General features: G+C 37.1%; 1 protein-coding gene across 8 annotated transcripts in view; it reads right to left on the reverse strand.

Moving 5' to 3' along the window:
• The window catches only part of OSBPL6 (oxysterol binding protein like 6), a 97,892-nt gene that overhangs the window by 12,082 nt on the left and 58,884 nt on the right, over window positions 1-26,926 (reverse strand). For 3 of the 8 annotated variants that reach the window (XM_085066349.1, XM_085066345.1, XM_085066348.1), the window contains exons 5-23: window positions 25,464-25,517; window positions 24,707-24,820; window positions 24,426-24,590; window positions 23,778-23,910; window positions 23,243-23,346; window positions 22,308-22,400; window positions 17,487-17,561; window positions 13,164-13,329; window positions 12,075-12,205; window positions 9,949-10,056; window positions 7,790-7,927; window positions 6,835-6,922; window positions 6,381-6,634; window positions 5,025-5,162; window positions 4,620-4,683; window positions 3,904-3,982; window positions 2,493-2,637; window positions 1,214-1,358; window positions 85-211 (exon numbers count right to left, since the gene is read on the reverse strand). In XM_085066349.1, the coding sequence (XP_084922475.1) occupies window positions 85-211; window positions 1,214-1,358; window positions 2,493-2,637; window positions 3,904-3,982; window positions 4,620-4,683; window positions 5,025-5,162; window positions 6,381-6,634; window positions 6,835-6,922; window positions 7,790-7,927; window positions 9,949-10,056; window positions 12,075-12,205; window positions 13,164-13,329; window positions 17,487-17,561; window positions 22,308-22,400; window positions 23,243-23,346; window positions 23,778-23,910; window positions 24,426-24,590; window positions 24,707-24,820; window positions 25,464-25,517 (2,321 nt within the window). The remainder of the gene's footprint in view (window positions 1-84; window positions 212-1,213; window positions 1,359-2,492; window positions 2,638-3,903; window positions 3,983-4,619; window positions 4,684-5,024; window positions 5,163-6,380; window positions 6,635-6,834; window positions 6,923-7,789; window positions 7,928-9,948; window positions 10,057-12,074; window positions 12,206-13,163; window positions 13,330-17,486; window positions 17,562-22,307; window positions 22,401-23,242; window positions 23,347-23,777; window positions 23,911-24,425; window positions 24,591-24,706; window positions 24,821-25,463; window positions 25,518-26,926) is intronic. The other 5 variants (XM_085066351.1, XM_085066350.1, XM_085066352.1 and 2 more) reach the window with 5 other exon arrangements.

The raw sequence follows: 26,926 nt of genomic DNA on the forward strand, positions 1-26,926 counted from the left end.
TAGTGAAGACAGACGAAATTCAAGACTCAGCCAAACTCAGCCTTGAACCCACAAAATATTAAGTGTATAAATAAGCATTCTTGCCTTTGATCTGGCCTGAATCGTGCATCTGTTGCAGGAAGAAGATCTTTCAGTAAAGGATCTAGTTCATTGAGCTCAATAGCAAACCTTGTGAAGCCATAATAACGTTCATAATTGGTTGGCATGGAGCCTGAAAACATATGAAACAGAAAGAAAAGCTATTTTTAAGCTAGTACTCTAAATATGCAAAAGATTATTTATAAACCTTCAACAGAAAAAAAAGTAATATATTTTATTCTTAAAATTAAAAAGCATCAAAAGCTATTCTCTAGGCGAAACAGAATTCATTAAATATTAATTTCAATTGCTTATCCTGCAGAGATTGTAATTGCATGTTAATAGATTCAAAACTTTCATAATCTTCCTCCCATTTTAAATAAAAACTAATGTTTTCAAGATTTTCAAGTTAAAAACTGTTTCCTGTTCCCCAGAAAATGCGTTTATCAAACGTCTGTCTAAAACCTAACCTTAACTGATATTTAGAGTTCATTTTGGAACTCAACACACACTCACAGACTGACTCAGCACTATGAGGAATCAGAACAGACATCACGGAGACCAGAGTGCAAAGTAGGGTTCAAAATACCATAAATACAAAGTAGGACTCAAAATACTAAGAATAATAATTCCTGGATAATGCATGTATGAAAGATACAGGTGCAAAAGATGACAAATTCAACATCAGTGCCTCTAAGCAAGCAGGAAGTTGAAATTAGATCCTAAAAGCCCCAGGTGTTCACCATCTCTGAAGACCAATCCTTTAGGCTAGTAAAGTATTAAGGCAACTCAATAACTCCCAATTTGTTGAATCCAAACAAGTTACCCTGCTCTCTGTTAGAAGGCAGACAGGCCAGCCCAGATGCCCAATTTTTTCTTAATTTTATTCTTCTGTTGACCCCAAGACCTCAGCACATCTGATCAGGAGTCAGACTGAGATGTAAATGATTATGTCCTGTAAGAACATTTCCACTGACCATTGTTATAAATTCATGTAAATTCTTGTTTATTTGTCTAGCCAGGAATCTTAATTTCTCCAGTAGCATTTTGTGCATTTAAAATGAAGGCTAAAACAACTTCACATAGTTTTGGTTTACCTTACAACCCCTTGCAGAGTTTATTACAAGCTTCTTACCTGGCCTCCATATGCATTTGGCTGAAGGCGCAACCCCGCAGTAGAGACCTTCATGCCATTTTCCAAAAAGGCGATGAACCACCTTCCCTTCTTGATCTATCACAACACCCTGAACCTCATTTACATTTGAATTCCAGTAGTTCACCTGCAAGTGTAACCAAGAATTACCAGCTCACACTGCTTTTCCAACAACATGCTGTACCAATACACACAATGAATGAATCTTGGCAAGTGGCGCCTAATGTCCAAATTCTATGTTGGAACAGCTCACCTAGAACTAAGAATACCAAAATTTGGAAATAATATGGTCCTAATGCTAACTGATTTAGAAGAAACTCTCAATAATCTGCTATGTGGTTTTGGCAGAAAAGTATTTAAATTAGCTGAACATCTAGGAAACATATTGTCATTCATTAACCCAAATCCCACACAATTCTGCAAAAATGATACTTTCCCAATCAGAGCCAGCTAACACTCCTCTTCCTACATGAGGAAATACTGAATATGCCTGTACTTGTATGGGAATCCTTTGATGAGTGCTGAATACTGCTGTTTACAGCAGGGTAAACATTCAGCCAATATTACTTGTTATTTGTTTCTTTCTGTTTTTCTTCTCTGTTTGCCTTTTCTTAGACACATTTATTTCCTACACCTTCATCCAAGAGCCAGTTGGCTAATCTGAGATTATCCATCAAAACACAATTTTCAGATTTATGTTAACACCCCATTGCTAACACTGCAATAGTATTGATGTCTTTTGTTGCAATATGAAGACAAACTTATTTTTAGGGAAAATACTTGATAGTAACATAGCCATATAGAGTTCTGTTTTTATATATGGTCCTTGCCTGGATATTAAAATGCTATGAACCAAAGCAGTATTATAAACTCTAAAGAGATAAAATCCTGACCAAAAAATTCTAGTAAAAGGAGAAGTAAAATGGCATGGTAGCATAGAGTGACTTTGTGTTTTCCTTGTGGTAATGTACCAAAAAAAAAAAAAAATTGACATTTCATTTTTAATCGAAAACCAGCAACAGTACAGCACCCAGCTATACAGCAATGGCTGTACACTGATATAAATGTTCAGTGGAACAGAATCATACTACTTGAAATAGCCTTCTCATTTGACAATTTAAATTTTATTAATACTGATAAAAGAAAACAAAAAGATAAAATGTGGAATGTGGACTTCAGGAATACTGAAGAAACAGCTCAATGTATCCTCAAATTACACAGTTATATGAATACAAGATAAACATTGGCATCCATATGTTACCTTGACAAAAGTGAGTTTACAAATACAAACACTGCTTTTTGTGTTTCTGATTGTTATCTCTCCATAGTGTTCTATCCATCTCCTTCCACTAAGAATATTATGTATGCAAGTAGTGACTTTGTTCCAGACATAGTAATCTCCATACCTAAGAACAGATTAAAAAGTAGTTTGTAACATCCATTAATCATGACCATTACTGACGAAAAAGTAAAACATTGCTCCTTTATTGTAAATACAAACCATATTGCCCAAACACATCAACAGATGACAGAGTTGAAGTCCTGTATCTGGGTGCATTACTAATTCTCCTTAGAGAAGCTCACCTAAGCTCCAGTGAACTACAGGATGGTGCTACAAACCACAAATAAACACATTATGAACCACTGAAGCCCTGCATGGCATTTTCACTGTCCTCAGAGCATAAAGTGCTTTGGCCACAATTCCTACAGGGGCAGTGACCCACAGATCAACACAAGGCTGAATTGGGACTATAGGCAGAAAATGTAATTAAATCGCAAACAGAACAAAATAAATACAAAAAGGGGATCAAGGAAAGAAAGCAGGAAGCCAGGAGCACACTGGAACATCATCCCTTTCTCTCTGTAACCACCATCCAGCCAGAACATCTCTAATGTCAAACAAGAGAATAAAACCAGTACAAAGAACATTCCCCTTCAGAGCTTAGGAGAATGCATGAAGACAGAAGACAAAGCTGCTCCTGAGTGCATTTACTTCAATTTCAAGAGATGGATAAAGGGATGGAGTGATGCTATACTGCTAGAGGCAGAAAGAAAGGCCTGCTGCAATGTACAGGAGCAAGGACAACACTGCAGAACACATAACATGTTTAAAGTATCCACTCCTTGCATATTCTTAGGATTTACAAGCTGCAGCTAGTCTTACTGGTGGTGAAGCTACTGCTTCTCACTACTCTGCCAACATCTGAAGAAGATACTTGGGTTTATCTAGATTTTGAAAAAGGCCTTTCCTGGTCAGAAGCAGATGTTCTGAGGGAACACTCAGCAGCATTGAGAGCTTTAGGACAGCAGCAGCTGCTGACAGTCCTGTATTGCAGCCTTGTTCTGAAAAGTACCTCACTACTGTCCATTTAAAATATGGGCTTTCTCTCTTGAAACATTTCTATTGCACTCTCTCCATCACTTTCTAGAGTTTATATATTTTTCCACCAAAAACAAAAACGGATCTTCAGGCTCAAAAATGCTCTGGTAACCCAACCTTAACACTATGGAGAGATCAGAGCTAGGCACCAACTCTCACCAGTACAATCCCTGTGATGTCTGCACACACTTCCCCCAACCCATTCACTAGGCAGCACAGACCAGAGTGCACCAAAGACTGAAAACAAGAGGAGAACAGACTGGAAACAAAAGGAGAGAGGACAGTAGCTTACTTTGGAAGAGTCACATTCAAGGTTCCAACTGGCAGAATTTCCATTGATTTCCCCCAGAATTTGTTTTTCCACCTGATATCTGAATATAATAGTGAAATATTTAAAAACTGAAATGACCAATGTCTCCCCCTTGCACTGATCTGTGTGGCACTTGAGACCATCTGTGCTAGTCCACCCAGTTCAAAACAGGACGGTGGATAGTCTGAATTTGCCATGAAAATACTGAAGAAAAAAATACTAGAAAATTACATTAGGTCAGAAAAACTAAAGGTAAGTTTAATTACAAATCATGTCTGTTGCATTATTGTCAAACCTCTTGTGCAAACATTCAATACAAATTAATGGCATATGCTAGTAGATACAAGCAAAGAAAGAAATTTGTTCAACTGTGTAAAAAGAACTGCTTGCACTTGTAAGGAATAGTAATTAGTAGAAATAATATCAGTAAAATTAGAATTAGAAATAGTAACAAGTAAAAATCTTTTTAACAGGAGAGTTTAAACAGGCTGCAAATGACAGGGGAAGTTGTAACATGTCTGCTCACTATCAAGAATGAGAATTTGGAGTAAAATTAATTAGATCATCAGTTCATAATATGTCACTTCAAAATAGTAAGTATAGAAATTCTAAGTAACTTCCAAACGCAAAGCCCAGCTTCTACAAAGTTTTTACTTGACAGTAAAAAATGAGTTATGCTTTTGAATTAAAAAGTATACCTTGCCAAAACACAAAGTTTTTCGATTCACAGTGACAGGCCGAAATGGGAGGATGGTGGCTAACCTGGAAAACAGTTTAGTTGAGTTAAGAACATTTGATTGTCATTCCTAAGACAGTACAATTGTTCTTGCAATATGAAAATACTAAATGGCCCATGTTGCTATGAACACAGATACAACTTAAGTGGTCAAACTTAAAACACTATGCTTAAAACAGTTCCTTGTGATTACTACAAAAAGGTATTCCTTCTAGCATTTAATGAAGTCCACTCATATTAGCAATATTTACTTACTCCTAAGAAAGCAAACCATTCTAAGTGGAAAGAAAAAATAGAATTATTCTATAAAATGATGACCCAAAAATATAAATCTAAACAGGAGTGTCTATCTAGAAATAAACTTTACCTGCTCTGAGAAAAATCGAAATCCTTTGTCTTCTCTAATACATTCATAAGTTTCACCAAGTACTGGGTTAAATGGCTTGCTTCCTGCTCTAAAGTATGTAGAGGCATAGCCTGATGCTGCAAAGGCAGCTATGAGGACCTGTGAAAATATAGAGCACAATGTGAGAATAGGCAGAAATCTTGTGTATGTGCCATCACCATGTGGTACCACAGAACTCACTCAGCTCAGGGTGAAAACTGGATTAATGAACCACGCCTGAGAGTGAAACCATGCATCCCAACCAGAATCAGTACAAACTATATTTCTTCTTTTTGATATAATTTCATTTTCATCATGACCTCATTCAGTCTTTCCACAGTCCCTTAAAATGACAACCTGCACATGACACAGGACTTCAATACTGTCCTTCCAGACTTTTCAACAAAGGTGGCAATCAGTCTGCTTTACTCATTACAGTCCTGCCCACTCCTTACAGAATCTCCCTCCTTTTGTGAGGGACAGAATCACAGAATATTCTGAGTTGGAAGGGACCCATCAGGATCATCTGAGTCTTGTAGGAAAGCAGAATGGGATGATATATAATTCATTACAGATAGGTTTAACTTCTTCAGTGTTTAGGACTCCTCTCTCTCCTGCAGGCCTTGTGAACATGGCAATTCAGGGACTTGAGCGTGTGATTGTATGACAGCCACAGGCAACTTCTCTTCTCCCAGTAATCTACAGTGCTGCCAGCCCACACCAGGGAACAGCAGATATGTTCAGCAGCAACACTGCCAACTTTGCCTTACAGCCTTTCCCTGCATCTCCTGAGGTAAAGGAGACACGGCAGATCAAAGCACCCTGAGAGCTGAGCACAGGCTGCTGGCTGCCAGTTAAAGAAAAACAAGACATACTTACAGGGCAGCTGAAGACAGGCTGCCCAGGAAAGCTTGGTTTTGGAGTTTTGAAACTTCCTATTAGAAACTGCCTGGGAGGATATCTTATCCACACCTATATTGATCATAAGCCAGCCACAACTTAATTAACTCCTGAAAGCTGCTGGACTTGATTGCCAAAAGCCAAGAAAGGATGCTGCAGAGTTAGAAACTGCTAATGTCCACATGTAAAGTCATAGAGCATGAGATCAATCTTAAATAAATGAGTTATAACTGCAGGACTTGGTTTGAGGTCAAGAAAAGTCCCTCAGCCTTGTTCAGATCAAACCAACCACCTGTAACTGTTCACAACACCTTTCTGACCCAGCAGGGAGGTTTGTTGTCTGTGAATAGCAGGAGAAGGAGAGGACCCTGCACAGACCTCCACTCAACAGCTCCCTTTTTAAGAGAGACACAGGAAGTGCTACACTAAATTCATTACCATGCGTTCATAAGGATCATCTGTTTCAGCAGCCTTGTCCAAGAGTTCGCTGTATTCCAGCTCTTCACAAAGATGTTGCAAGGTATTCAGGGGTTCATTTAGCTCAACTGGCATGGATACTTTGGAAAGATCTTTGCCAATGTTATTTCTCAAAATATTCCACAGGTTGATGTTACTGGTGTCAGGGCTGGGTGCTGGGAGACAAGTTCTCCGTCCATTTCTGAATGCACCTCCTGTCAGCTCACCATTAAGAACTGGGAAGGGAAAAGAAATATTATTATAAGAAAGCACCAGCCTAAGAAAAACAGAGAGTTCTCCATTCAATCAAATCATTGCCAGAACAAGCAAGCCCAACTTCACTGTTTTCAGCTGAGTTGGTCTTGTATTGACATGCAGTAATTCTGGTACATGAACATAACCAATGTAATTTCCCAAAGTTTGAAACACAGTATACTTTGCCGAGAAATGTTGTCTGCAACACTGGTGTTGTCCTCAGATATATTGTCACTCACATCACTGATATAAGACTCATCATCAGAAGCCTAAAACGTAAATAAAATACCAATTAACTCAAATACATCTAAAATATACTGCCAAAATAGACAAAACTAGTTAACTGAAACACAAATATTCAAAGAAAATATCTCTATCCAATCAGAACTTTTAACTAAATCATTTGGATGTTTCAATCAGTCCACAGTGCTAATGCACTGAAAGTGTCAAAACAAATGCTGTTGTCCTCATGTTTCTGAATTCCTTATTATCCAAATACAGACATGAGATCTGCAAAAGGCAGTTTCAAGTAAGATCAGAGATGAACAAAAAATTTGCAACATAACGCGCTAGGGATGGGAGGTGAGAAGCCATAGTCAGATTTGTGCTTTTTATGAAGAAGCAAACAATAAAATGCAACTTGTGTTTCAGCAAACAAATTATATAAATATTGACCTATGATTTTGCAAAACAAGAATCTCATCAAGTGAAAAAACAAGAATAGTTTTTAACAAATGTTTCTTCCAGAAATATTACTTTTTTGTCTATTTCTCTCATTACAGAGAATAACTTTATATTCATATATAGTAAAAGACTTCTTCTAAGAGTATTTTAAAATATAAATTTAATTGACTGCAGAGTCAGATGTAACTATGCCATCTTTAGGTGGAACTTCCATAGCCTAGAAAGGACATGTAACGAACATAAGCTACTGATACAACTGACTTCCAACTCAGTTTCACACTTCAGGGAATTCCTGCACCTCTTTATGTGGTAATCTCAGGTTTGTTTATCTAAATTTTATACATTCTGATACCTTTTTATTCTAAGTAGCATTATAAAAAAACCAAAACACTAGTGGTAGCAATACCTAACTCTGTCCAACAGCACAGCTGCCACATGCTGTCAGAGCCTACCTCGTTTTCTGACGAGCTGGCAGATAGAAGCACTTCCTGTGCATCAAAGAACTCAGAAACAGATTCAGACATAGAGAGCCTGCTTTCATTAGAAACTTGCTGAGACAGTGGCAAACTGACATGAATCTGTTCACCTGTCTGTAAATAAAGCACAGAAAAGTAAAAGTATTATTTCTAATATTAAAGAAATACATGTAGAAGGGGTAAATCACCCAAATAATTTTTCTGTGCCAAATATAAGGACAGACTAAAGACAGCATTTTAACAGGACTTTATATGTACCTAAAGGACTTTATATGTACACATGAGACTGAGGATTACAAAATAAAGTACATTTTGAACAGTGAGATATATCTCTTCATTTGAGGACTGCCCAGCATCTACTGCCAAGTTTTAGCAGCGTGAAATTGCAGATCTAGTTCCCTATGCAGAGAAATGATTTTGTGGACAAAAGCTGGATTGTGTCAGACAAGTTGAACCATGAATTTCAGATGAAATGACATTTGGTAATACCAAATTACATTATTGGGAGCTAGCTTTGATACAACAAAAACTTAAATATAAAGCTTTATAATATATGGGAGTTATAAGTTATTTTCCAAATAAATGACCTCCCTGGTTCTCTCCCTGTACCATTTACCACAGGATCTGTTGCTGTGGAGAGAAACAGGTTTCTGACTTAATCCCTTAATTTATACAGCATGTTGCTTCTGGGAGATAATACAGATGAAACTACTGAAGCCCTTCTAAACACTGTTAACTCTTCAGATTGCAACTCAATCCCCATTAATCTCATTCCAGAACTTCTGCATATGGTTTTGTTGACATTTTAATCCTGTAGAATTATTCTACAGAGTTACCTCAAAATGCTCTACCAAAACATCACAAAAAAAGCATAACAAGCCCAGAGGTCAAAAACATTCCTTTTTCATTGGGACTTATAAACTTGTAGATGGATTATGATGCTTGATGAATTATCATGAAAACAGAAGCTCATTTTACTGTGATCTTTACAGGAAGTGATTAAAATTTTGATGTTTTGTGTGAACTAGAGTGACTTGGAAAAATACACATGCTCCTACCTGAAAAAGACCCTCACATGGGCACTATCTACACTCTGCAAGATTACAGATGTATATAAAACAAACAAGATAAATGAATGAGAGATGGGGAAAGTTCTTTGAAAAGCTTCTACAGTCAGGCACACTTCTACCAAGGCAATGATGAACAAATGAAAAAGAAAGAGCTAACAACAACAACAAAAAAAAAATACAGAACAGAAGAGATGGCCATTGCCCAGAACTTCACTGCAGATTGCTGTGCTGTGGCACCACTCCACTTCTATCTTCTGCTGCTAGCCTCCAACATGCTGGATTCTTGGAAAAATTGTTTGGACATTTTCAAAAAGCAAATAAAAACAATTTTACCTTTCTTACTTGTTGGAAGAAATAATTACAGGACAGTACTAAGTTAATTGAAATGGCATATGCATAGGAAAAAAGCAGTGGAAATGACAAATCAAAAACATTTTGGTAAAATGCAAGCAGAATGGTTGCCAAAGTGACCATACTAATTATAATGTATTACAGTCCATAAATTCAGACTGTAATGAGGGAAGCTCACTGTTATTAATACAAATGTTCATTAATCTGTTGACTAAGGAAAGCAAAACAAGAGTAGATGTTGCAACAATATTAGTGCAGTGCTTGGTTCACAGACTGAACTTTTTGATTTTAGCAGTACCACTCAAGATACTAAACGTGAGGCTCTTTAGGCACTTGCAAAATCAGGCCATTAAATACTAAATTGGTCTGTTGATTTGGCAAGAAACTAAGATAAAGGTTTGGTTAGCTACTGTGTGATACATTCAAATACAGTAAAACCTCACTAATTCCCACAGCCAACAATTAATATTCCAAAACTGGATTCCTCCTCTGTTCCTCTAAAGAGACCAAGCTGAGTTCTTTCATGATGTCTGACATATGAAAAACAAAAGACTGAAGTTTTTTTGTATGTAATGAAATATAACCTGACTTTTTCTATGAATGAACATATGCCAATCTGAACAATTCAGTAATTTGTCAGGTGTGTTTCAGCTATTTAGTGAGAATTAGCAAGGTTTGTTTGCACTCTAAATCCATTAAAGGCCAAAGTCTTACCTCATCAGGACTAGGGATAATATTTACACTGACAACCTGATCACAAATAACAGATTCTGAATGTATTCTGTTCAAGCGACTCCTTAGTTCAGCATTCTGGTTGAGAGCCTTAAAATAAAAATTGCACATTTCATTTAAAATTAAAATGTAAACATTAAATAAAAAAAAGAACAAAGAAAAAAAAGAAAAAAAGCTTCTTCCCAGCAGTTTCCTAAAAAGTCACTGAGCCTCTGTTCTTCCATTTATAGGTACCTATTTTGAGATGCTCTCTAACATTATTTAATCTTTGATTACTTTGCCTTCACTGATTTTCAGGAGACAGTAGGACAGATGTTTCCCACAATGTAACACTGGTATTCTACCTTAGTTCTTCAGAGAGCTCTTTGGCAGGTGTACTGGTGGGTTATGTACATTATGGAAATGGGGAGTGAATGCAGCAAGAAAGAGTGAAACTGCAGAACAACAAATGGGAACTACCCACAAAATGCCCAAAGAGGCAATTCTTGGTTCACAACTATATAGCCCCTGCTGAGTCAAGGTTTTCAGCACTCAGAGGCTGCAAACAGAAATTGCTTCATTTCCAGTAAAATCAATATAATTGCTGTATCATTGTCTGCCCACCCAGATCAAATTTATAGATTTGCCTTTGTACCTATTTTAAACTACTGATCCACTACAGTATCACAAATACCAACAGAATTCAGTTGGTGTCTGGCATCTGCTGGTTTTTTTTCCTATTTTAACGTCCAACCCAGAATATACATTTGGGTGGGGGCACATATACATACATATTATCTGTTATTTGGAAAGACTTGTGTGCAAGATGCTGAAATCCAGAAGTATAATATGCTACATACACAGAACATGGCTGTCTTAACCTTAATATACCCTCAGAACTGAGGATTATAGAAAAGAACAACAGAGACATATATTGTTTTAGTAGAAAAGGGTTGTTACAATAGAGTAAGAACCTTCTTCTGTCTCCCTCTAGTGCAGATTCAGGAAGAGATTGCACTTTGTTTCAGAATGTACTGAAACAAAGTAGAACCAAAGGAAAATAGGTAAACCTAAACTGTCACTAGACAGTTTAAATTACCTGATTTTGCTTTGTTCTGACATGGTCTGGGCATGTTCATAGTTGACATGTCCCAGATAAAGAAGGTAATGACCTACAGCAGCCTGACGGGAGCTTCTTCAATGGCTCACACCTGGTCATGAGACTGGACAAACCAAGCCACAGTCAATTTTTCACTTTCTCTCCACTGAGACTATGAACTAACACGTGACAGTGACTTTTAAACTGACATTGGAGGCCAGGACCAAGAAGAAAACATGATTCCCTATTTCATATGCTAATAAATATCCACAGGTCTTAGACAAATTTGTGACAATAACCAGAAGTGGTTGCCCTTATCTCTTGTCCCTAACCTTTTTTATCACAACACACAGAAATCTAAATAACATGACATGCAACTGTATCTATGGAAAGGTTTGTCTTTAAACCTCTGCACATACTTCTTGCAGATGCAGTCCTCCACACCAATCCAGCAAACACTTTTATGCTTCCTTGACAATGAATTTTAAAAATTGACTTATTTTCCAACCTGAAGATTGATCGTTACTTATTTCTTCTTCACCACTAAAGCAAATTATAATTTTTTTCCTTTATCTTAAGCGGGAGAGATGCTGGACAGTAATAGGTGTGTATCTGGAAATTCAATTTACCCATGACTATACTGCAACCCAGGATTCCTTTTGCATTTAGAGACATGGACATATAAAACAAATCTGACAATATCCAGTCAAAATATAAAACTTAATTACAAAAAAAATATTCCCTTGGCTCTGCTGGAAACAGCTCCAAGAAAGACATTTGGCATTTGTATAAAAACATTTGATCCTTCTTGTTTACTTTGGAAAACTGTAATAGACACACGCTTAGACAAATTATATCCTTAACCTCCACATGCACCAAGGTTAGATCTACATCCTAACAAAATATGCCATAGTTCTGGTTGAGAACTTGGCTTTTTCTTGGCTCCTTTTACTTCAGAAAATAGATAAAATACAAAATAAATAGTGCACCAGGCAAGCTAGATGTGCTTGAAATCAAATCAAGAACATACCTGAGAGAGGGACTGTCTGAGGTGTGCTATTTGAGCATTGTGGCCTGTAAGATCCTGCTCTGAAACAATCTGCTTAAGCTTCTCCTTCTCTATAGCTATGCTGTTAAAGGCAGACTTCAAAAGAGAATGCACTGAGCAAAAAGAAAATAATAAAACAAGAATTTTTTTTGGCTACAGAAATCACATTGACATCTATTACAATATTTCAGCAATAAAGACAGAGAGTGAGACTTCCATCCCACAATTATGGACATTTGAAAAAGGGTCTGAACTGCAAGTAATCCATGCCAAATTAAGCACAAACACAGCTTGCAATTGTAATTTGGGTACTGCATGTTCACACATATCTCATCTCAGCATATTCTTGGTGCTGAACATATGGAAAGGTGCATATTTGGAAAAACTGTGTCCAATGTGTGTTCTTTTCTTTCTGTTTTTTATTTTTACTTTTCCGAGTAGAAGAAACATCAGTTCTGCTAGGACTTAATGTTGCAATAATAAAGAGGATTACTTGGTCTTTAAACAGGGTTTTGAAATTTTTAAGATGTCAGTCTCACATTTTTTCTATGCTTGTTATATAATGGCAAACTGACAACAAAACCTTTTTAAAACGGTATTTTTCAGTTTCTAGGACCATTCACTTACTGGCAATAAAATTGTATTTCTCAAGTACGTTCCTGTAATAAGCTCTTTTTCCATTGATTCCACTGATATAAAAAATATTGCACAAAAATTAATTCATAACATTATGCATAGCAGTTCCATTCTGAATCATCCTTGGGGAGAAATAAATCATCTTTTTGAGAAAAAAATGCCTGCAAATTCAGTCACTTATTTACAGAATGCAGAAAGTAGTTCAGAAGACTTGGAAAGCAATCTCAGAGTTTACCTATCTTTATATTTTTGACAGGCATGGAAAACATAAGAAGGATAATACATGTTTGCCTTTATGTAAGACACCTTAATAGCTAAAAACTTTTACACAGAATCATCTAACACAGATGAAAGCCCTGGCCATAAATAAGTGAAGGCAATAAAGAAACACAACAGAGAAGCACATTACAGGAAAGGCTTGGCATCTCCAGCTACCTTTTTGTGCCATCAAACAGAACTCTTCTTGAAGCTTCATGTACTCAGCAGAGCACTCCAGAGGGTCTGTGACATGGCTTGGGGGAGCCTGAAACTCAATGTCTGCACAAAGGTTGGGGTTGGACGAATGCAATCGAACTGGTGACATCGTAGCACTGAAAGGGACCTACAGTGAGAAACAGTGAAGAAATGTTGTATGAGGTGAAACCAAAATTTTGACTCCACTGAAGCAAAATATTCTTCTGAAATGACTTAGTTCACAATGTGAAGAACATGGTAAGAGTGAACATGTAACTTCTTACTCTCCTAAATCTCAACACAGTTGATGCAGACTTCCCTTGAATTTTTTCACTGAAACAGAAAAGAGAAGGCCTAAATACACAGCTAGCAGCTAATGATGGAGAATTTAAACTCTAACATTTACAAAGAATGAATGACTTCCTAATGCTTAGAAGATTACTGGAAAACTGAACCATGAGACATGCTCCTGTATATTTGGACATTTGACAGTAATTGTAGATGAGTCTGTTGCAATACCAACACTTGAAGTATGAAAATTCCTCCACAGATCTAGAAATAGGATATAATATTATCAAATATAACACTGAAGTTTTTCAAAATTACTGGTAAATCTTTAGTTGAAACTCACTGGAGACTATGAAGAGGGGAAAAGCATACAGTCTTTCTATTTCCTTTTTAACTAAACAAATAAACAAAAACAAGAACAACAAAATAAAATCAAAACTCCACCTGATTTTCATTTAAAGTACATGAACCATAAATAAACTCAGAGAGATACAGTTTAGTAAGGTGGAGCAAAGAATTTAGTTTATTATCTTTCCACTTCTTTCTCCTCTACTTTTCAGGTACAGTTATAAAAAAAAAGTACAAGCAAGTCTTTCTAAGTTATATATACATGTATCATTTACTGAGCAGTTATCTATATGCTACCTATGCACTATATGGCTACTACTGCTATATATGTGATGTGTGTGAGCATATGTAGTATTTCACTTTAATGTTACCACTTACACACATTTATATGAAAATCAGGTCAAGAACACAATTTTCAAATGTAAATGCAAAGGAAAGGCATGCAGAACTACATTTTGTTACTGAAATATTAAGCGCTGTTTAAGGTATTAAGCACTGTTTATCACATTAAATCTAATTTCATTAGATTGATCAAATGTGTAAATCAAGAATTTTCACACTGCAGCCCAGTGTAATTATTCAAATATGAAAAATGGGGCCAAAATATAAAATGTCTCTTTCAAGGCATGATAAAGAGCAGCAGATAACATAAAAAGTCATATTACTATGAATTTTTATCAACAGATTAGATCAGTGGTTGAACTTGGTACCTAGTTATTTAATTAGATCAGGGAATGGTATTATCAACTCCTTCCTGTAAAAGTTGACATCAATACACATTCAAGGTTTCTCCAATGAAGCACTCAAAATCCCGTTGGATCTATTATTCATTCCACTCATAAGCATACTCTGTGAAATATGTTTTCTACTCTGTTCTTTCTTGATTTCCAGATACATATAGCACATTAAATAGTAACTCTATGGCACCTATCTAATATAAGCTTTATTCCTTCTCTCATGTATTTTGAGTTCCAGCTGTATCAACAAAGCAGGCATTTTTTACTGGACCTCATTTTAGCCTCATATCAAGAAGAATTCATTAACACAAGATGTAGAATAAATGCCTTCTATTTGTACTGAATATTTAACCCTTTATCTTCTTCACACACACACCAGACTGCCTCTCTCAAGAGCCCAGCAAAACTAGGTTACTGTGGCTAAATGTAGGTTAATTTCCAATTTCCTTTCCAAAACCTTTCCCCTTCTTAAATAGGAGAGCATATTTCCAGAACATTCTGACTGGAAGCACCAGTAGCCACTGCTCCAGGTGGCTCCAGGAGGGCAGAGTAGGTGTGTACACTGCACCTGTGTGTGGAGCACATACCCAACCCTCCAGACCATCCAGAAGGCAGGAAAGAAGCTGATACCAGCAGGAGCCTGAGGAAGAGTCCCCCCAGCCCCACATGCCTGTGGTGATGGGGGAGGTTCCCCAGACCCACACAGACTGGCCAAGCTGCAGGCAGGCTGCCCACACATGCAGGGGGGCTCTTTAGTCACTCTGTAATAAATCAAGCTGAAGAGCTATGCTTTAGATCCATCATTTCTGCTTCAAACCTCAGCTGGCCAGGCTGAAAAGAGATGTTTCTGTAACGAGGTTTATTGAAAAAATAGTATTTTCGATTATGCCCTAGAAACAGAATTTACATGTCCTACAAATATGTCACACTTCTTGCAATAAATATACATTCACATGACAGAGACAAGTAGCCTTGCTGACTGCTTTAAATACAAGAACCAAAAATACTGAGCTGTTGATTGACATGAACTCTCCTCATACGCAATTTTAGAAAAGTTCCCAAGCTACTTTCCATAACAGCTGAAAAAACCCACATTAAACAGCCATTTTCATTCTCTTGAATAGGCAACAGTCCAAGAAACACTGCCAATACAGTTCTCTCCCCCTTTTCTCTTTTCACTGATGTGCTTTCTCTCTATATTAATGGTGGCTTGATTCTGACTACCTACTATCCATTCTCTTTTTGGTTGTTTTTTTTGTTGTTGTTTTGAAGGATTTTGAAAAAATATTTAGCTTCTTGATGCATCACTCTGGTTTTCTCCATACAGACACTTCTAGACCTAACCTCAGATGAACCTTGTCCCAACTTCCTGCTTTACACCAGAGGCGTTATACCCACTCATCCATCACCTCCTTTGGGATTACGTGTTCATGAAGGAACAGACTGTCCCTGGTGGAGTGGGTTGTAAGGAAAACCTCTTTCTGCTGTGCATTTAGCTGATATAATTCTGTAACCCTGAGTCTATGCACACAGCTTCACTGTCTGTAAGAAACAACCACTTTCTGCATCAACCAGGAAGAACAGGCCATGGCCACAAACACTGAAACAGCCCCAGAGGCATTCTGGTGCCTCTAGCTTTCCTTCCTCCTGCATTTCTTCCAGCTCCTCCAAGACCTCCCTCAACAGGTCCTCACTTCAACTGCAGGTAACAACTCAGCAATTCCCTGTGCTCTTACTGCCTTTTAACCCAAGTCCAGCTGCATTTGTCCACTGAAGCCCTCCTTAGGTAAGGAGTACAACCCTTGCCAATGCTGTTTGCTGCTGAGCCTTCTGGTTAGACCATCCCACCGACACTGCTCAGCCCTGTAAACTGGGAATCAGGCAGATTTCTGTGCCAGGCAGGCAGACTGACAGAGTCAAAATAGCAATCGATTATGGTGCACAGCATTCAGCATCAACTGACTATGGAGGAATAAATTTAGATGAGTTAATTTGGAAGCTGGAGAAACACTGATATGTCTCATGATTTTTAGAAGGGCATAGCAATAACTGAGTTTGTGGTTCAGGTAGCAGGACCTTGAGATAGTTAGGCTTAAGCAGAAACTATATCTGATTTTAGCTCTGATCTGGAACAGCAGACCCTGGAATACCTCAGCCTGGTGAAGACATTCACTGCTTGGGCTAGATAAGGAGTATGCATTTAAAGCTCACGTCAATCTGTGGCTGCACAACCTTCCCTATTTCGCTGCTGTACTAATCAGTTGTACTAATGTCTATACTGGGCCTTCCTAATGAGTACTTTCTTGATAAATCAGCAGCTGAAGATATCCTTTTGATGGTAATTTCACAAACAGGGCTTCCCACACTTAATTCCCAGCTCATGTTGATTTCATAGCTCGATAGCTTCTGCGAAGATTTAGAGAATTAGCAAAACTACATACAGACACTGAGGTAGTAATATGACTTTTTGGGATTATGGAATGTAAATAGAAAGTGCCTCAAATGAAAAGGCTAACTTTATACTACTTATAAAAAAATGTGAAAGTTTTATAATTCCATGGTTATTTGTAACAAATCTCCTTGGTTCTGTTGTCTTGCTGGAACTGTCACAACATCTTTTAACAGAATTTGATCTTTTTATTTTCTGTTTTGCATAGTATGTTGAAGACATCCTCAGTGCAGGGCCTGAGTCTGTCACTTGCACTTGCATAAAGGAGGAGGGACATGGACTATGTAAACCAGCTCAGACCCGCATTTATGGAATGTTCATTTGTGTTGGGCCTGGCTACTTCTAAGAAATTCAGCTGCAAGTGGGTACCTCCACATGGAAACCTCCAAAAAGTGCAAGAAACATTTTCATAAGCTCATTACACAATCAAGTTACACAGCTTCCCATCTTTAGAGCTATCCCTTGATTTTTAAATCCACTCACTGTTGTAGCCACTGCAGCTGCCAGTCTCTGCCGGCGTCGTGTTGAGCTGAACTGGCCCTTCGGTGCCGGCCCTTCCTGACAGTGAATGCAAGAAAAGAAGGAAGTAGAAAAAGAGAAGGGAAGGGGTCATGGGACACAGGAAGATGAAAGGTGATCAGAAAAGGGAGAGGGAGAGTCTTTAAATGGGTTTCAATTTTGTTAACTCTTATGGCCTACACATGTTGAGGACATATCATGTGTTTTCAGCTGTGCATGCCAGAGACATAAAAAGCTGGATATTTCACTAAAATTATCTCCAGATGAGTTGGACTGCAGTGCACTCACTAGGACTACCAAAAAAAAAAAAAAAAAGAAAATCTATTAGCATTGCCATTCAAAGTCATAAGGCAATAATGGAATAAGAGAACAAAAAAGGATGTTACAGCATGCCAGAAAATAAAACAAAAGTCAAACTCCTTCTTGGGTCACTTGACCATCTAGAAGATGAATGCTGAAAGAGATTACTTTGCAATAGTGGAAGTGCATGACCTGTGGTCACTGAAGATGCATGTGTCTCAATGGTAAAACTTTTCAGTGTGTTTGTTGTCTACTGAGTTTTCTTATGTAAACATTGCTGTACATAGCTCTGGCATTTCGACATCCATCCTCGAGCCCATTGAATAATTTTCTCCACACATCACTTTTTTGAGTTCCACTTACTTTTCCCATATGTTATTGAAGGCTAGGCTTCCAAACCAAGGCAAAAACTCAGATAAAGCAGCACAAATAAAAACTAAGTATTTGAACAACTACTTCCTTTTCCACATGCCTAACTTGTGGCCTCATCCTGCTTAATTTCACATTTATTTTACTTGTAAGAAAATTTGTCATGTTACATTAAAGCCAAGCAAGTAACTGTCTAATGCAGAGGAGCTCCACACATGTAATAAAGTCATTCTACTTAATCTTTTATCAAAATGTCATTATTTTGAAGCCATTTTAAGATTTAGGAAGACTAGAAAATACATCACTCTGCTTTTAGAAAACGATTCTCAATTGCTTTACGTTTTTCTTCCCCTATATCCACTTCAGTATTTTTAGATCTATACACATTTTCACTTTTTCTGCAAGCAACCTGACTGACACACAAATAACGAAGTATGGGTTGGATCCATGGACACCATGCTGAAGAACAAGATATTGTATTTTAATCATTAGGTGAACTGTCTTGCTTCTGTAACATTCCCAGTAGGGTTGCCCCAGCTGAGAATGGCCTAACACTTCACCCTCTAGCTGACACTAGTGGCAGTGCCACTGACAATTGGAAGGGTTGTCTATTGATCACAGTAAAAGACTTTTGGTGCTTTATACAATTCTCCATTAAAAAGACATGTACATAACCTCTAAAATACTGAGAACAAGCTCTGTTAAAGCAGAGAACACATCCTACGCATAGTGTAAAGCTCTTTGTGCTCTACAGAAATATGTCTATCCCATGAATAAGAGTTTGGAATTTAAGTAATAGGGACAAACATACATACAGAGAGAGATATGCACAAGTGTATATATATATAAGGTTATGAATGCAGGTATGCATTATTAAAATGGGAATAGTGAGCTTTGCAGAACCACACACTCTCCTCAACACAACAGAAAGTGAGGTCATAATCTGAGTTACTATAAAAAGAAATACTCACTTAAGGGAAAAAATAATAAGCTAGTCTGAGTCTGGTTTCAGTTCTGAGCTGAAAGCTTCAGTAGAACAAGATGATTTTTCAGGTTACTCCATACTGTACAGCTCTCTATTAAACTATTCCCCCAGGAAGGCTTGGAACCCTACAACTTTGAGCTTTTGAGGGAAACCAAAACATCACTGGTTCATTTTCTTGCTTTGTAGTAATACCTTTTTTTTCCTTTGAAGATATTTAGGCTGTCATAATAACTTAGCCTTTTACACAAAGGGAAATAAATAAATTTAAAAAAATAAAAGCAAAACCAAAAACAAAACCCACAACTCAGACTCTGTAAAAAAGTATAATGTGTACAATGAATTAATACAGGTCAATTAACCTGTTGTTGCAGGCCATTTTCATAAGATTTTAAACAGGCTTTTCAAAAACAAAGTGAACCTCCTTCATAAAGGTAATCTTTCTTTAGAGAAGTAATTCATGTATTACTCTTGAGTAAAGGCCTGTAAATTGAGCTGTTAATTCTAAACAACTTAGCAATAGTAAATACCCAAACCTGCAAATGTATAGACACATGCTGTGCTCAATTTTACTTCAGGGAGTAACCCCACTCTAGTTACTGGATTAGCTGTGTGAGCCCAGTCAACTGCACACAAAACTGCTACATTTAGGTGGTAAATATAAATTTCTAAGGAACAAATCAAGCAGCTTTACTTAAAAGAAAAAGAATGTTTTGAATACATTACACACCTAGCATTCATACTGCAGAATGTGTTAGCAGGAATACAAAAAAAGCTATTTCATTAACAAAAAAATGGTAACAAGTAGAATACAAAATCTGGAGGGGAGAATTCCCTCCTTGCCTCATACACAGTGGGCACTGAGCTTGCAGAAATCACACCCTTGCTCCCCATCACTCACAAAGCACAGACCTGAATAAAAGCTCTCTAATGTTATGCTCTCCAGAAGGATGCTCTCAACATTGTGCTATCAGAAGGTCTTTGACAGTAGTTAACAACTGCTCATTCTGAAATAAATAGGTGCAAGTACTCCAAATGGAATTAGCAGTGAAACTAGCTGAAAGTTAGTTTGTTAATATTAGCATTATCCCCTAAAACCAACGAGATGTATGGAGGTATGGGGAAAGTAATAGTACAACAGAAAATTTATTAGTACCAAATGTCAACCATTCAATAGCAAATTATGTGTAAGCACCATGAAAACAATGATCACAAAATAGACAAAATGATGCTGAGCAGGGGATATCCTGATAAACAGTTCAGAAAGACTTGAAATAGTCTTGAAAAAATGAGCAATAGGGAAGGTCAATGAAGTAGAAGGAATGTCTAACAGAAGAACAAAATGGGAATTAGCTTAAAGGGCATGTAAGGCATCAAAGGAAATCCACATTTTACTAGCAACCTAAGCAAATTAGGCATAACACAATGAGTCAGGGAGGCCATCTTCCTATAGATTCACAGCTCTAGTATTCATAAGACAGGACAGCCGTTGAAAGAATAAACTCAGTCTATCAAACTAGGCAAGATAATGGAGTAGCCATCAAGTATTCTTTGTCTTCCATACAATTTAGAACAATTTTATTGTTCCTGTTCCAATGCAAATTAATAAGTCAGTCAACAATAACTTATACTTTGCTATAACAAAACAAGTTCTATATTTGCAGCATGAAGCTTGCCAGGAATTAATGCTGACCCAAGTTAGGTAGAGTTCATCATCAACCCAGAAGTGACAGACCCATATAAAGCAGTGCCATGCACAAAACCTCTCTCAGGGGAACCCGCAAACCAACACTATTTGAAAATTCCAGGAGCTGAGGCACACTCCTGCCAAACCAGAAGCAGCAGTTTGAGAGTCAGGTGCCTGTGATGGAAGCCCAGGCAGTGTTACTTTGGCAAAGTGCAGGTAACACATAAACAGCTCATTATTCACCCTGACCAACCATAAATCATCATACATTGACTGCTTTCATCATTTTTGTGGATAGGACTTCTCTGAGATTCTGTGGCATGAAAGAACATCCAATGGTGATTGACTCTATAGGCACCAAGTACTTGCATGCATTTTCCTGATATTTTAATTTGCCTGTATTATTCAGCACCAGGGAAAAAATGTGATCCTTCAACTGCAGATAATAGGACATGACATCAATCACAAAAACTCCTTTGTTTATAAACCTTTTTAATCCCAACAGATGCTTCATTGTTCTACCTATTGTGATTTATCAAAGTATAGCAGGTAGAAAGAAAAATCAGCTACAGGAGCTGCAATGAGAAAGCTGATGCAATTATAACTTCTTCCTTCTTTAAGATTACTAATCTTAAATGAAAACTCCTTAATGCACCTATCGGGGGACATATTAAAAGCTTTCAAATTTTGTACGAATTTCAAGGTATTTGAATGGATTAAAAGTTGCTGACATTTATTTACTCAGTAGCAGACATCACAGTGGTGATTGTTAGCTCCCAAAGCTGGTTGAATAGTCTTCATTATCAGTTGCTTACTTATAAAAAAGATCAGCTTTTGTATCAGACCTCAGAACACACAACTGCTTCCAACAAAACACAAGGCAGCAATACATGCACATTATGCTTATTTTTGTGCTTTTACCTTTCAGTTCTAGGGAAGGAAGGAGTAAATTCTTGCTTCACATAATTTATATTTTGATTACTCTGTTTGTTACACATTAGCCTTTTCTATAAGAGAAGGCTTGTGAAAATACTTTTAACTGGAAATATTCCAAGTATAGGCCTTGACAAAGACAACTGGTGTGTTTAATATTTGATTCTGCTTTTAACTTGATGTCACTTGTTCAACTGCCCTTCTTTCCAAATTTGCTACGGAGTAGCAGTATCCCCATATGGTGCATGTATATTGAGTTTTATACACCTTAACTGACTAATATTCAGATCCCCCTCCTTTCCCTAGATGGCAATGTTTTCATATGAATGAAAGTAAAATCAGTACTTTCCTCACTATCTTCTCTAGATTTTGAGCAACAAACTGAGATTTAATTTGCTTCATCAGAAACACAGAAGACAGCACATTGACTTCCTACTTTCAGCTAATACATCATTTCATGCTTAGAAGTTAATCTAAAAGTACAGTGAAAAGTAAAATATAGTGCATTCAGTACCTGAAGTTGAATTTTTGCATCTTTGCTGACACTTTTTGTTCTCCATCGTCTCGTGACCCGCTTGTCTTTCTTTGAAATATCTACACAGTTAGCCTACATTACACAAATAGTTAAAAGCGACAAAGTGCTATTAAGTTGACACAAGCAACACAGACAATACAGCAAGTTAGTAAAGAGTTATAGCATTAGAGGTACAAATTAGAAAATAAGAAGAATGCTGCTGCTGGGGTCCAAAATTGGAGCAGATCAGCTGTAGCTATCCATATACTCTTATAAACACATGTTACAGTTAGCTCCTTTAGCAAAACTGATGGTACCCCTTTTTTTTTCATGGGTGCATAATATTTAGGACCAGATCTTGAAATCCTCATGGATTTCTATTGTGGTTCTACTCTGATATTTGTACAGACAAGAGAATTCAGTGAAAAAGGAAGAAAGTATTTATGATTCAGGATCTGCTGTTGCTTTTTGTTATGAGGAAAACTCACCCTGAACTGGGAAACAGTCCAAAACTTGGGACCTTTGTACTATGCCCACTTTTCTAGAGCATGCAACTTCATCTTTGAGGGTCTTTGCGTCTCCAATCCTTAAAAAACTTAAAATGTTATCTTACTCAACACAACAAAAACTCCTTAAATACATCTTCAATTTATACATCTGTTCTATTGTAACAGTTCTGATTTGTTTTGCAAATTACTTAATCATTTGATTTGTCCTATTTAACTCAAATACTAAATACACCTTAATTATTGGTTTACACATGAAACAGAAACAGTATTACAAATTATTAAAATAAACATATAAGATAAATATTTCATCCAAGATTTACTATTATTTCAGAAAAACACTCTGAGTTAACAGAAAACACACCTATGTTTCCCTTAACAGAAAGAACAAATATTTCAGTGTAATGACTTATGTTCAAGCATATTTACCTGCATATCTGTGAAATTTGGTGCTGACTGAGTTCTCTGTAGTATTTCTAAATTTTGAAGAAGTTTACTGAGTTCCACAAGGTTAGACTGACAATGAGCAAGATCTAACAGATATAAAATAAAAATACATCAGGTTTTTCAATTCAGATTTTTTTTGCCATGCTGTCCGCTGTTAGCACTTAATTGTATTATAAAAGTTAAATGTCCAAACTGCTTGTAGTAAGTCATCCAAGTAAAAGTTTTACTTTTAGAGATTCTGAACACTTGTTACTTCTACAGGAGTCAGCAACAAGTCTGGACCTTAAAAAGTGATCATATTTGAACAATGACATCCACTAAAATAACACCGATTATTAGGTTAAATTTTAAAAGAAACACCCTAAAATACATAGAGAGCAAAGTTCCCACAACAATTATCTAATTACCTGAAAAGTTCTTCGTGTGCATGAAAAGATGTAACTTAAGCACTTTACTGACTTTTATATCAATGAGAAGTTTTCCTGAAAGAACAAGGCCTGAAAAGATAAAGTCTAACCTTCTGCACATCTGTCCATCTCTTCAGAGTCCTGCAACCAGGCTGCTACTTTACTCTGACCAGTAGTGCAGGTGACAGGAAGGCTGTTACTGCAAGGTATAGGAGGCTGCCAGGGGAAGTTGTTTTGTTGCACCTAAAACATAATAAAATGCTTAAATTTACTGTTGCTGTGCCGCCTTGTCAGCGTAATGACCATACTGACCATGCAACTTCAGAATAGAAACCAAAATAGGCATTGTGTTTTCAGGGGCATCTGTGATTTGTCTGCATAGTTCCCAAAGACAGAGATTTTTCTAAATAGCACATTGGAGAATCAAACCAAGAACCTCATGAGTGCACTGTTTGCTAGCTAGGAGTGACGAAAGCTGTTGTTTAAGAAGAAGAACATAATCAGCAAGGAGACAGATTTATGTCTGATGACAAAGGCTACTGCAAATTGTACAGGTGGTGAATACTTTGCAAGGTCTCTACAGCAGCCCATTAATGAAGTAAGGTTAATTAGACAGTATTTAGCTGCACACACTCCCAGCTTTTTTCTGGCCATTGCTTCCCACAGTGGAAGCTCCTGCCCTATTGGCATTACAAGAAGAGCCCACTGAAACCACCCATGAGCAAGGCATGAGTTTTCAGCCAAAGACCACTCCACACCTTTCCGTCCGACACGTTGGCAGCTGGTGAAGACTCTGTGGTGGATGCTGAGGGGAATATATGGAAGCTGGCATCCCTTGGAGATCTCACAATCTCATTCTGACGGTATAACCGGTGATGCCGTAACTTTGAAACCCATGCATCAAATGAATCCTGTGATTTCACCTGGAAAAAATTTGCTATCAAGAAAGCATTCAAGATACTACTTTTCTGAACAATCTTTCACAATTTTATTTATTTCTACTGAGGATGAAAAAATTATATGTATTTGTACTTTTTACCTTGAGGTGATAGATGTGTTCTTCTGTGTCAAGATCTATTCTACGAGCCTTTTTTTTTATTGACATGACTGATAAACCAACATCAATGCTTCCGTGGACCTTTCCTTTCTGTATCTAAAATCAAAAAATCAGTGTAAAAATTTAGAAGTATCATGCACTTTTTTGGATATATCTAACAGAAAAATATCTTGTGCTGAAATGGTTTTCCATTTTATAAGCATTTTAACATAAAGCCATATTAAAAAAAAAGCTGCACTCATACTAACCACTTATTATATTTATAGTCAGAGAAAAGTATCTCACAAGAAGTGCTTGGTACAAAGCCAACTCCAAATTTTAAGTGTGTTGGTTCACACCAGTGCACAGGTACAGGCTGCTACAGCCTGTTAATTACTGGTATCAGATCTAATTAATTTATTTTTACCCTTTACCTCTCTAAAGTACATTGTTATCAATTCTTTGTCCTATCCACATATCTCAGAATAATCAGTTCTGACATAAAAACTGGGAAAGAAAAATACATGGTCAGGTTTATCTCTCAAGCAGCTTCATTTAAGAAACTACTTTAAGTAATTTAACTTGTATTTCCATAGAAGTAAAAAAGGTAAAATTCTTGAGGACATAACCAAAACCTTGCATGGTTTATCTTTAAATCCATCAACAACTTTCACATGTGTACTGTCATAAATATGCTTAGAGTGAGTATGAGTGGCTGAACTTCATTAAAGGTTTTAAAATAGTCTTCAACTCTACTTACATCAATTGGTGCCTTTGAATATTTCAACATTCCATTATCCAGGACAAAAAACCTCTGAAATTATAAGAAAAAAACCAACAACATTCTTTCTTAATAAGCAGATGCAATTTAGACTGTCTACAACAATTCATCTGGAAAAGGATTACCCTGTAGCAACTAAGGAATGTTTGGGGGCTGGAAGGAGAGGGTAAAATATAGTATTAAATAATTTGCATGCTTCTTTTTTGATAAAAATTACCTCCTAAGCAAAAAGACATAGATTCTCTTTTTTCAACATTATGTTCTAGGTTTATCTTAACAAACTTTGATAATGAAGAGTGGTTTGGTTTTTTTTCAGTTTTCCAGGCAATACAGGTGTTAGTACCAGATGAAATACCGCAGAGTTCCCAGCACCATCCCCAGGTCACGGGAGAGCTGATTTTTTAGGTGTCAGTGATCCAGGGTGAGCTGTGGCATTCTCACTGACATGGCCTAACCTGATGGTGCCTGTGCTGTTGCTAACCTTTATTTTGCTGAGCACTTCTGGCTTAGAGCAGAGAGCAGAATCCCCTATTCACACGGTATTTCTCCCTCAGTTAAAGCTGCCCTAGCTTGTCTGATGACTCAAGCTGCTTTACATTTCAGTTAATGCAGACTTTGGCACACAGTATAAAGATAAAGCCTAGCCGGAAACTGGACTTGAAATGAGATTTGCTACCTTGTGTTTATACTCACTAATTCTCAGTACATGCAAAGTTAGAGCAACTAATTCCTATTTTTGGAGTGTAACCTACAGCACTAATCTATGTCAAAGACCCTGAACACAGCAAAATACTCTGCTCGATTCTCAAAGCTGTCTTGACACGGAAGGGAAGGACAATGGTTTCCTGATGCAAACCTGTTAAATTAACACTATGGGTAGGGTCAGAAGTTAAACAGCAGAAAATCTTCCCCAAAGATGGTTCTGGAAATTATGTCAGTCCCACAACAGATGGTACCAATATCTCACACAGTTTTCTCTACCCCAGCTGAAACCAGCACACCTGGAGATATAACTCCTTGAATAAGATGTCAAAACAACAGGAACATTTTGGGATTTTTTTTACCTAGGTACAGTCACTAATGGATTTCACAGGAACATGATATTCATGTCATATTGCTCTGTCTCTCTAAGCTGCATACACAAAAGAAAATTATGTTTCATCATCATTTCATTCCAAAGCACACTGCACTTCAGAGAATGACAAGTTCACCCAGTTGTACATATAATACCTGGAATGCTACTAAAGCACATTCAGGACTGTCAGAATCTGACATGCAATGTTCAACAGACAAAAGATACTATATATAGCTTTGCTGGCAGAACACTGACACTTGTAACTTAGGACAACCTCCAGAAAGAACAGAGAAATTAGGAAAAAACTGTCATTTATGCCAGTCTGGACTGCATTTAGACTCAGGCCTAAGTAAGTCCCACAGTGTTT

This window comes from Lichenostomus cassidix, chromosome 7 (assembly GCF_008360975.1).
Source record: "Lichenostomus cassidix isolate B80296 chromosome 7, HeHo_3.0, whole genome shotgun sequence".
Lineage (NCBI taxonomy): Eukaryota > Metazoa > Chordata > Aves > Passeriformes > Meliphagidae > Lichenostomus > Lichenostomus cassidix.